General features: G+C 36.1%; 1 protein-coding gene across 2 annotated transcripts in view; it reads left to right on the top strand.

The window, feature by feature from the left end:
• Positions 1-12,336, top strand: part of SRP54 (signal recognition particle 54) — a 55,346-nt gene that overhangs the window by 17,885 nt on the left and 25,125 nt on the right. For both annotated transcript variants that reach the window (XM_036353136.1, XM_036353137.1), the window contains exons 2-4: positions 399-509; positions 7,485-7,576; positions 9,016-9,100. In XM_036353136.1, the coding sequence (XP_036209029.1) occupies positions 432-509; positions 7,485-7,576; positions 9,016-9,100 (255 nt within the window). In that variant the 5' untranslated portion in view covers positions 399-431. The remainder of the gene's footprint in view (positions 1-398; positions 510-7,484; positions 7,577-9,015; positions 9,101-12,336) is intronic.

Here is a 12,336-nt window from a genome sequence, read left to right as displayed (position 1 = left end):
TGGCTTTTTAAAAACTTTTTCTTTCTTTTATTTTCTTTCTCTCTTCATTTAAAGATGTATGTGATACATCAGTTACTCATACTCACAGGTATGTCCAAAGTGAGAATAGGTTTAATTTGCGATCATGTCATTGTTTCCTCAAAACATCATCTGACATGTTGAATTTACTGATTCCTATAGGATATTCCAATTATAAGGCATCATAACCAAATGACAGCTTTAGGTTTGGACCTGACTGTATTGAAGCTGCAGTTTGAGGCTATAGAAATTGAAGTTATAATATCTAAACCCTAGAGTACTTTAATTTTAATTTAAATACTCTTTAGAAGTCTACAGTTGTGGAAACCTGGTATTGATTGTTTTCAAGTGTTTTTATTTAACTTATTTTTTCTCCCTAGATTTTCTTGTAGTCACATCTTAAAGCCTCCAAGATGGTACTAGCAGACCTTGGAAGAAAAATAACATCAGCATTACGCTCATTGAGCAATGCCACCATTATCAATGAAGAGGTATGTGAAATATATATTATTGCACATCATCTCTACCATTGGGGAGATGGATTATTAATAATCTCTATGTTTATATTTACTTGATGTTGATTTAATATGTGTAGGTAAAAACCTAAAATGGGTGTAATAGTGTCGTTTTTTATTGAGTCGACTATCTTCCTATTAAAATTTCAACTTTCTTTGAAGAATTACAACAGAACAAAAACCTTAACTTATATGTAAAATGACATTTAATATTCTGAAAATGTCTGAGATTTGGAAATATACTTTTCAAAAATATATTTTTTTATTTTTATTTTAGAGAGGAAGGGAGAGAGAGAGAGACTCTGGTGGAAACATCAATGATGAGAGAGAATCACTGATCAGCTGCCTCCTGCATACCCCCTACTGGGGATTGAACCTACAACCCACATATATTCCCAGAAATAGAATTGCTGGATCATAAGGCATGTGCCCTGACTGGGAATCGAACCGTGACCTCCTGGTCCATAGGTCAGTGCTCAACCACTGAGCCACACTGGCCGGGCTGAAAAATAGACTTTTGCTTTGTCTCTTGACATAGGCCTAAAATTTCAGTACTCTGCTTCTTTCTTCCTGGCTAGGCATGTGTGTACCTGACCTTTTCTCCTCAACTTTTATTTAGCATTTTTATATAAGGCTAATATTTTCATCTTGGCTACTTTGATTTATTTTCTCTGAAGTCCTAATGCATTTTTGTGGGGATTAACCCCCCCCCCCAACCTTTTGAGGTATGGGATGACCCTCCAACCACTAGCCACCTAGCCAGGGCAATTTTTTGGAAATTTTGAAAGCTGACTCCTTATATGGTATCTGAAATACTCTTCTGCCTAGCTTTATTGTGTGAAGATTTTTCTTTTTCCCATTTTTTCCACACAATGTATGTTAATGGCTTGTCGGTTGAAAAAAGATGATTATAATCCACAGGAATACTTTATATTTTGTGGTACCAGTGGAAAAGTACTGACTTTGGTTTTGGAAGACCTTATTTAGTATCCTACTTAGTAGCTATGTGATAGAAATTTGGGCAAGTCAACTTCAGCTTCCTTAATGTGTAAAATGAGAAAATAGTATTTACCTATGGTTGTAAGAATCAAATTAAATAGTAGATAAAAAGTATTTTCTAACTTGGAGGTTTGAAAAAAATTCTAATTTAGAATTGGATATCAACATAATAAGCTAATGGTATTAAATAATTTTAGGACTATCTTTGAGCTGAGCTAGTCCAGCCTCTCATTTAATAACAACAGAAAGTCAGTTTCACATGTTTATTTATTGGAAGAACCAGGATTAAAATCTTTTCTCTAATTCCACATCCAGGACTTTTTTTTTTATTGAATTTACTGGGGTGACATTGGTTAATAAAATTATATAGGTTTCAAGTATACAGTTCTACAGTACATCAGCTGTGTATTGCATTGTGTCGTCATCTCCTTAAGTCAAGTCTTCCATTACCATTTATTGCCCTTTTACCCTCAGCTACCTCTCCCCAATCCCTTTTCCACTGGTAATTACTGTTGTCTGTGTTTATGAGGTGTGTTTTTTTTCTTTGCTTGCTCCCTTCACCTGTTCCCCCAAGCCCTCAACCCCCTTCCCCTCTGACAGCTGTCAGTCTGTTCTCTGTATCTATGAGTCTGTTTCTATTTTGTTTGTTAGTTTTGTTATTTAGATTCCACATATAAGTAAAATCATATGGTACTTGTCTTTCTCTGGCTGGCTTATTTCACTTAGCATAATGCTCTCCAAGTCTATCCATGATATCACAAAAGGTAAGATTTCCTGCTTTTTTAATAGTATGGCCGAGTAGAATTCTATTCTGTAGATGTGCCACAGCTTTTATCCACTCATCTATTAATGGGCACTTGGACTACTTCCAAATCTTAAATAGCCAAGAATCAGTTTTTCAGGTTTCTCCAGATACATTCCCAGAAGTGGAATTGCTGGGTCATAAGGCAGTTTCATTTTTAAATTTGTTTTTATTGTTGACACTATTACAGATGTCCTCCATTTTCCCCCCCTTTGCCACCTCCACCCAGCCCCTGGTCCCCCCTCCTCTGACCTTTAGCACACTGTTGTCTATGTCCATGGACTATATATATATTCTTTGGCTAATCTCTTCACATTCTTTTATCCAGACCCCCCAATCCCCTCCCCTCTGACATTTGTCAGTCTGTTCCATGTATCCATGCCTCTGGTTGTATTTTGATTGTCAGTTTATTTTGTTCATTAGAGTCCACATATTAATGAGAGCACATGGTATTTATCTTTCTCTGACTGGCATATTTGACTTAGCATAATAATCTGCAGATCTATCCATGCTGTCACAAAGGGTAAAAGGTCCTTTTTGACAGCTGCATAGTATTCCATCGTGTAAATATACCACAGCTTTTTAATCCACTCATCTACTGATGGTCACTTGAGCTGTTTTCATATCTTAGCTATTGTAAATAACACTGCTATGAACATAGGGGTGCATATATTCTTTTTTTAAGAAAAACAGGCCTCATTTTTTTAAAAATATATAATTTATTGATTTCAGAGAGGAAGGGAGAGGGAGAGAGATAGAAACATCAGTGATGAGAGAAAATCATTGATCGGCTGCCTCCTACACCGCCCCCCCCCCCCCCACCAGGGATTGAGCCCACAACCTGGGCATGTGCCTTGACTGGAATTGAACCCAGGACCCTTCAGTGTGCAGGCCAACGCTCGCTCTATCCACTGAGCCAAACCAGCCAGGGCTGCATATGGTTTTTCTGATTGGTGCTTCAGGATTCTTAGGATGTATTCCCAGAAATAGGATTGCTGGGTCAAATGGCAGTTCCATTTTTAATTTTTTGAGGCAGCTCTATGTGCTTTCCACAGTGGTTGCACCAGCCTGCATTTCCACGAACAGTGCATGAGGGTTCCCTTTTCTCCACATCCTCACCAACACTTGCTGTTTGTTGATTTATTGATGTTAGCCATTCTGACAAGCGTAAGGTAATATCTCATTGTAGTTTTAATTTGCATTTCTCTGATGATTGGTGACATTGAACATCTTTTCATATGTCTGTTGCCCATCTATCTGTATATTCTCTTTGGAGAAGTATCTGTTCGGGTCCTTTGCCCATTTTTTAATTGGATTGTTTGGGTTTGTGTGGGGTTTTTTGGTGTTGAGTTTTATAAGTTCTTTATATATTTTGAATATGAACCCCTTATCTCATGTGTCACTGGTGAACATGTTCTCCCATTCAGTCGATTGTCTTTTCATTTTGTCAGTGTTTTCCTTTGCTGTGCAAAACCTTTTTAGTTTAATGTAGTCTCATTTGTTTATTTTTTCTTTTGTTTCCCTTGACCAAGGGGATATAACAGAAAAAATACTGCTAAGAGAAATGTCCAAGATTTTACTGCCTAAGATTTCTTCTAGGATTTTTATCACTTTGAATCTAACATTTATATCTTTAATCCATTTTGAGTTTATTGTAGTGTATGATATAAAACAGGTGGTCTGATTTCATTTTTTTTTTTGCACATATCTGTCCACTTTCCCCAACACCTTTTATTGAGTAGACTATCTCTACCCCATTGTATGCTCTTGCTTCCTTTGTCAAATATTAATTGACCATAAAGGCATGGGTTTGTTTCTCTATTCTTCCATTGATCTATATGCCTGTTTTTAAGCCAGTACCATGCTGTTTTGATTACTATGGCCTTGTAGTGTAGTTTGAAATTAGGTGAGCATGATTCCTCCAACTTTATTCTTCTTTCTCAAGATTCTGTGGCTATTCCGGGTCTTTTGTGGTTCCATATACATTTTTGGAATATTTGTTCTAAGTTCAGTGAACTATGCCATTGGTATCTTGATAGGAATTGTGTTGAATATATTGATTGCTTTGGGTAGTATGGATATTTTAATGATGTTAATTCTTCCTATCCATGAACACGGTATATACTTCCACTTATTTGTCTCTTCTTCAATTTCTTTCTTCAGTGTCTTATAATTTTCCAAGTGTAGGTCTTTTAATCCTTGGTTAAATTTATTTCTAGGTGTTTTATTCTATTTTTTGAATGGGTTTATTTTCTTAGTTTCCCTTTCTGATAGTTCATTATTGGTGTATAAAAATGCATCTGATTTCAGGTATTATGTATTCTGCTACTTTACTGAATTCATTTATTAGTTCTAGTAGTTTTTTGGTGGGATCATTAGGGTTCCCTAAATATAGTATCATATCATCTGCAAATAGTGACAGCTTTACTTCTTTTTTAAAAAAATAATTTTTATTTATTATATTAATCTCACCCAAGGATATTTTTTCCATTGGTTTTTAGAGAGAGTGAAAGGGAGGGGAGGAGTAGAAGAGAGAGAGAGAGAGCAAGAGAGAGAAACATTGATGTGAGAGAGAGACATTGATTTGTTGCCTCCTGCATGTGTCCCAACCAGGGCCAGGAATCAAAACTGCAGCCCAGGTATGTGCCCTTAATCGGATATCGAACCTACAACCCTTCCATGTGTGGGTCGATGTTCTAACCACTGCCAGGGCAACAGTTTTACTTCTTCCTTTCCAATTTCAGTGCCTTTTATTTCTTCTTCTTATCTGATTGCTGTGGCTAGAACTTCCAGTGCTATGTTGAATAAGAGTGGTAAAAGTGGGCATCCCTGTCTTGTTCCCAATCTTAAGGGAAACGCTTGTAGTTTTTGCCCATTGAGCATGATGTTGGCTCTGGGTTTGTCATCTATAGCCTTTATTATGTTGAGGAATGTTCCCTCTACTTCTACTTTGCTGAGAGTTTTTATCATAAATAGGTGCTGACTTTATCAAATGCTTTTTCTGCATCTATTGATATGATCATGAGGTTTTTATCCTTCATTTGCAGATATTATACCAACCTTGCATTCCAACTTGACCATTATGTGTGACCTTTATAATGTATTGCTGTATCTGGTTTGCTAATCTGGTTTTTGAAATTAGGATAATGCTGGTCTCATAAAATGAGCTTAGGAGTCTTCCCTCCTCTTGAATTTTTTGGAATAGTTTGAGAAGGATAGGTGTTAGTTCTTTGAATATTTGGTAAGATTCATCTGTGAAGCCATCCGGTCCAGGGCTTTTGTTTGTTGAGAGTTTTTTTTTTTTTTTTAATTACTGCTTTAATTTTCCTAGTTATAATCTGTCTGAGATTTTCTGATTCATCCTGATTCAATTTTAGAAGAATGTATGTTTTTAGCAATTTATCCATTTCATCCAGATTTTCCAAATTGTTGGCATATAGTTTTTCATAATATTTTCTTACAGTTCTTTGTATTTCTTTGGTGTTAGTTGTTACTTCTCCTGCTTCATTTCTGATTTTATTCATTTGGGTCCTCTTTCTTTTTTTCCCTGATGAGTTTGGTTAAAAGTTTGTCAATCTTATTCATCTCTCCAAAGAACCAGCCCTTGGTTTCATTGATCTTTGGTATTATTTCTTTATACTCTGTTTTGTTATTTTTGCTTTTATTTTTATTATTTTCTTCCTTATATTCACTTTGGGCTTTGTTTGTTATTCTTTTTCAAGTTCCCTTAAATGTAAAGTTAGACTGGTTTTTTTTGACATTTTTCTTGTTTCTTGAGGTAGGTCTGTAATGCTATGAATTTCCCTATTAGAACTGCTTTTGCTGTGTCCCGTAGATTTGGGGTTGTTGTGTTCTCATTTTCATTTATTCCAAGGTATATTTTTATTTCTTCCTTGAGCTCATTGTTAACCCATTCTTGTTTAGTAACATGTTATTTAGCCTCCATGTCTTTGTGTTTCGCAGTCTTTATCTTGTGATTGGTTTCTAGTTTCATATCATTATGGTCAGTGAAAATGTTTGATATGATTTCGGTCTTCATAAAATTTTTGAGACTTGATTTATGTACTGACATGTGGTCTGTCCTAGAAAATGTACTTGAAAAGAATATATCCTGCTGCTTTGGGGTGCAATGCCCTGAATTTATAATTAAATCCATCTGATCTACTGTGTTATTTAAGGCCACTATTTTTTATTTATTTTCTGTCTGGAAGACAGAAATGTCAATAGGGTATTAAAATCCCCTACTATGACTATTGCTATCAATCTCTCCCTTTATGTCCATTGAGATTTGCTGTACATATTTAGGTGCTCCAATGTTGGGCACACAAATGTTTACAAGGGTTATATCCCTGCCCTCATGGAATTTACCTTCTAGTGTGTAAACACTTATTTACATGAGCAGCAAAAGCCTCATCTTTTCTTTTACTGTGTGTGTTAATCCTCACCTGAGGACATTTTTTTCATTGATTTTTTAGGAGGGCGAGAGGAGGGGTAGGGAGGGAGGAAGAAAAAGAGAGAGAAAAAACATCAATGTAAGAGAGACATATCTATTGGTTGCCTCCCGTATGTGCTCTTGACTGGGCATTAAAACCTGGACCCTTCAATGTGTGGGCCAGCACTCTTAACCATTGAGTAACACCATCAGTTCTTAAGACTTTTTAGTTTGTGATCTTTTAATCGCGATGCCTTGCCACTCAACTAATATGTGATGATAGTAAGTTGTTAGTGGAGGATCATTTTCTTTTGTTACATTTTCCTCCATGGTAGTCCAGTTAAGTAGATATTGTGAATATAAAGTGTTGTGTATCAGCAAATAGGAGGTGTTCAGTGACATAGAAAACTTACTGGCAACACTATTGTGTAGTAACTTTCTTTGGCTTATATGTTGTCTTTATTATTACTTTAATATCAGAATAAAATTTTAATTAATACTTAATTGAATAAAACTAAATAGAATGTATTTTTTGACAAAATGACTAGACATTTTATAAGATGATATCTCTAAGGCTAACAAAACTTTTTGTTTCCCCAATAGTGTAATATTGTTTTTATTTAGCTATGGTAGTTTATGATGACTTATCAACCATTGTTTTTATATGATTGAAATGGAAATAATACACTGAGCATTTTCAATTTGTATTTATTTGCAGGTATTAAATGCTATGCTAAAAGAAGTATGCACAGCATTATTGGAAGCAGATGTTAATATTAAACTAGTGAAGCAACTCAGAGAAAATGTAAAGTAAGTTCAATTAATTAGGTAATAAAACAGGCAAAACTAAATTTAGTTTTCTGGGATGAAGAGCTAACTAGAAAAGTTCTGTATCATGAAAAGTTTCTGCTGTACAGCACTGGAAAAGAATAGAACTCATATGTTAGAAGATTACGTGTACAGTATGTTTTCATAATGATTGTTCAAAGAATAAATTACATGTGGCTTTCATTTAATTATGGAATTCTTTCCATTTTACTACTGTCTTTGGATGGATTCAATCATATACTGTATAGTATTTTAATATAAAAACCTTTTAACAATTCAGATTCTTTATAGAAAATTGGTGCCATTTTATCCTCTTCAGGCTTAAGATAGCATTAATCAGTCTCCTTCATTATTGGAGAACTAGAGGCCTGGTGCACGAAATTTGTGCACAGGGCCGGGGGTGGGAAGTCCCTCAGGCCGGCCTGCACCCTCTCGAAATCTGGGACCCCTTGAGGAATGTCCAACTGCCAGTCGGACATCCCTCTCACAATCCAGGACCACTGGCTCCTAACTACTCACCCGCCTGCCCGCCTGATCGCCCCTAACCATTCTGCCTGCCTGCCTGATTGCCCCTAACTGCTCGCCTGCCTGCCAGATTGCCCCTAACCGCCTCTGCCTGCCTGCCTCATCGCTCCTAACCGCTCGCCTGCCTGCCTCATTGCCCCTAACCGCTTGCCTGCCTGATCACCCCTAACCACTCTGCCTGCCTGCCTGGTTGCCCCTAACTGCCTCTGCCTCAGCCCCTGCTGCTGAGGCTTCATCCAGGAGGACGTCCAGAAGGTCGTTCGGCTGTCCGGTCTAATTAGCATATTACACTCTTATTATTATAGATTGTCTTTTATTTCCCTTTTGGTTTCTTTGTCCAAATTTGAATGAAGTAGAAATGTATCTGGTCTCAGTTATTGTGTTCACAGGAAGGGTCACTGGCTGGAGTAGGGCACACAGAATAATGTAAGGAACTCAGTTAACTGCTTGCATCCTAGCCCTTGTTATACACAGGTCATCCTCTTTTTCATGTTACCAGTCTGAGTAATAAATGTAGTACTACTAGCATTTAAGTATGTAGAACTAGAGAAGTAGTCTTATTTTCTGCTAGGTTTAAATATATCTGAAGTATATATGCTGCAAGAAAAATAAATAAAATTAATACTCTGCAGTGATATGAAGACAAACTAATATTTAAATTTTTTAAAAAAGCCTTCCAAAACTAACCAATGTCTTACATCTAATATTTCATGGTACATTCTGGTACATTCTTTATAGTGTAGGCTTTTGAATCTGTAGTAATTATATGCATGTTAATTTGAAGGCTATTAATATGAATAATTAAATATTTTTACATTCTTTGGGAGAGGAACTTCTTTTTTTAGTGTCTTAACTGGTTCTTCTTCCTCCTGCCCCCAAATACCATCATCATGAAGGTCTGCTATTGATCTTGAAGAGATGGCATCTGGTCTTAACAAAAGAAAAATGATTCAGCATGCTGTATTTAAAGAACTTGTGAAGGTAAAAAGTATATCAAGCTTCTGCTATGATTCTCTATAGACTCAAAGGGTAAAAATACCTTAGCACTACAAACAGGAATACTATTTTAGAATACTTTTTTATATTTTTATAGACTGTTAATCTATATTAGAAGTATTGAGGATTATTAGCTTTTCTAAAGTGGCCTAATTTTATTATAGACTTTTCTAAATACAAAATTCTGATTACAGATATGAAGTCCAGTACTATTCCTGCAAAAAAATGCCAAAGTCATGTTTTGCCTATTTGCAGGTCCTACTTTTGTACAGAAAATCACTCTGGGCAAGTGTTCTTTTCTACACTCTTCATTGTGTACAGTATTCTCTTTGAAAAGGCCAAATATCCCAACTCTTGCCTAGATATGAGCAATTTTGGTTTAACAAAGTTTCATTTTGCACGAGTAAATATAACCTTACCCTGCCTTACCTTAGAACTGATATTGTTGCTGCTGTCATGAAAATTACAGTGAAATCTTTAGAGTTTTAATAAATACGTATGCAATCTGATGGTGGGGAGAGGGGAAGGAGAAGGAACTAAAGCCTCTTTTTTTTCTTTCTTTTTCTTTTTAAAGAGCAACAGATGTCTGCTAGTGGTCTCCTGGTATTTTTCTCTATGTTGTGTGATTTGTTTTAACTACTCCTTTGGTTCCTGCAGAGCTGATTAGTACTTAGAGAACGTCTAGTTATCTCAGATGGCTATGTCATTTCAGTTTAGTTCTGTAGACTAATTAATAAAAGAGGAAATTCAGAGGAAAGCAATCAGAGATTTATCCAGTCATACTTCTCAGTTGCAGTTGAGAAAAGTAAGACAACTAGTTGGTGGCAGACCTAGGTCTGATCTCCAAATTCCTTGTGCAGTGCTGCTCACATTATTTCCAGATTGCTTTTCATCTAACAGCTGAGATGAGCACAGGATGAGTGAAAATTGTTAATTTTAGGGGTTGGCTTCTATAGGCGATTCCGGAGCATCAAGTGCTTTGTTAAAAAGCATTTATTGAGTATCTGCCTTATTCTAGGCAGTATGCTAAATGCCGCTGATAACAGAAATGAGCAAGACTGGTGCTTATATTCAGAAGCTTATGGTCCAGAGCAGTGGTGTTCAAAGTAAGGTCAAACTGTTTTCACAGTAACATGAAAACATTATTTGCCTTTTTTGTCTCTTTTACTGTGTTGGTATTTGCACTGATGGTGCAAAAACACTTGTGAGTAAAATTCCCCAGCACAAATCAAAGCAATGGCACCAAACTATACTGGTAGACATTGTACTCTTTATTACTACCACACACTTGCAATAAATAAATAAATTGCCAGTTTCACTTAAGAATGTCCTTGATGGAGCAATAGAAATTATTAGTTGTACTAAATCTTGATCCTTGAGTATACACACGTCTTTATAAGATTTTATGTGATGAAATGGGAAATATGCAGAAAGCCCTTTTGCTGCATACTGAAATTTGATGGTTAACTTGAGGAAAGCACAAGTGTGATTGTTAGATTGTAAGCCACTTTTTTTCTACATCACCATTTTTTTTAAGATTATTTTTATTTTTTTAAATATATTGATTTTTTTAGAGAGAGGAAGGGAGAGGGATAGGGAGTTAGAAACATCAATGAGAGAGAAACATCGATCAGCTGCCTCCTGCACACCCCCTACTGGGGATGTGCCCGCAACCAAGGTACATGCCCTTGACCGGAATCAAACCTGGGACCCTTCAGTCCGCAGGCCGACGCTGTATCCACTGAGCCAAACCGGTCAGGGCTATATCACCATTTTTATGTGAAGGTACAACAAATAGATAGTCTGGTTATTCAGACTTGGGTATTTGGCAAATATTTTCTCCAAAGTAAATAAAGTAAGCCTAGCACTTTAAGGTAAATAACTAACAATATTGTGTCCAGCGATAAAATTCAAGTTTTCAAGTGAAAACTAAAAACTTGTATCTCTACCTTAAGTTTGACAGTATTCCAATATTTACTTTTCTGATGATATCAGTATTGATATTAATAAATAAAATTATTTGATGTTGTATAGTGAATGTGAATCCCAATATTTTCAAAATGACTAATGTACGATATTAGAAAATCATGTAACATGTAAGATCCATGCAAAGTGCAAGATATAATAACAGATTTTAATGTAATAGAGCAGCGATTTTCAACTGCAGTGGCACACTGGTGTGCTGCAAGAATTTTTAAAACATTCAATATCTGACTGTTTAGTCAGGGGCACTGACCTCTTTTCCCTTAGGTTATAATATTAAAAAAATGACAAAAGCCAGCACAACAACAGCTGTCTGGTGTGAATGAATCAAAATTATACCTATTTTTTTTGTCAGATCAGCAAAAAGTACAGTATATATTTTGATATGCCACAGAATTTTACTAATTAGTTTATGTGTGTCATGAGATGAAAAAGGTTGAAAGTCACTGTAATAGAGTATGAAAGTTAATAGGAAAAAAAAGAAAGTTAATAGGGTTTCATAGTCTACATTGCACTAACCTTTACAAACTATGATTATAAAGGAGTCCTGAGACTAAAAATTTCCATAATATTATTGTAGAGTGCAGCTGGAAGAATAGATTTATAAAATAATAATTCAGTAAAATGCATATGTTCCAAATAGTAGGTTCATAGAGAGATCATTTGGCCATGAGATATAGAGAATGGAAGTAAATGTAAAGTGGCATCAGTTTTCTAAAAGGAGTGGATTTATATTTAAGATAGATTTTGCCTATTTCATAAGTTCGCTTAATAAGGCTAGGCAAATGTGTATTCTTTTCCTCCTTTCTCTACAACGTGGCTTTCCTCCAAATTCAAGTATAATATGGATTATGTGACTTTTATGGTATCCTTTAGCATGAGTTCGGCAAACTTACTCTTAAGGACTAAATAGTTTAGGCTTCGTGGGCCATATGGTTTCTGTTGCAACTACTCAGCTCTGCTGTTGTAGCACAAAAGCAGTAAGTGAATGGGTGTGGTAATGTTTCATTAAGCTTTTTATACACATACAGTAGTTTGTCAATTTCTGATCTAGGACATTAATTACTATTATGTTTTTATTATTATACTAGAGGCCTGGTGCACGAAATTCGTGCGCTCGGGGATGGGGTTCCTCAGCCCAGATTGTGAGAGGGCGCAGGCCAGGCCAAGGGACCCCAACAGTGCACGATTGGGGTCGGAGAGGGACGTGGGAGGTTGGCCAGCCCGGGAGGGACCGA

The sequence above is a fragment of the Myotis myotis genome, unplaced genomic scaffold (genome assembly GCF_014108235.1).
Source record: "Myotis myotis isolate mMyoMyo1 unplaced genomic scaffold, mMyoMyo1.p scaffold_m19_p_1, whole genome shotgun sequence".
Lineage (NCBI taxonomy): Eukaryota > Metazoa > Chordata > Mammalia > Chiroptera > Vespertilionidae > Myotis > Myotis myotis.
This window is presented reverse-complemented; position numbering and strand designations above follow the sequence as displayed.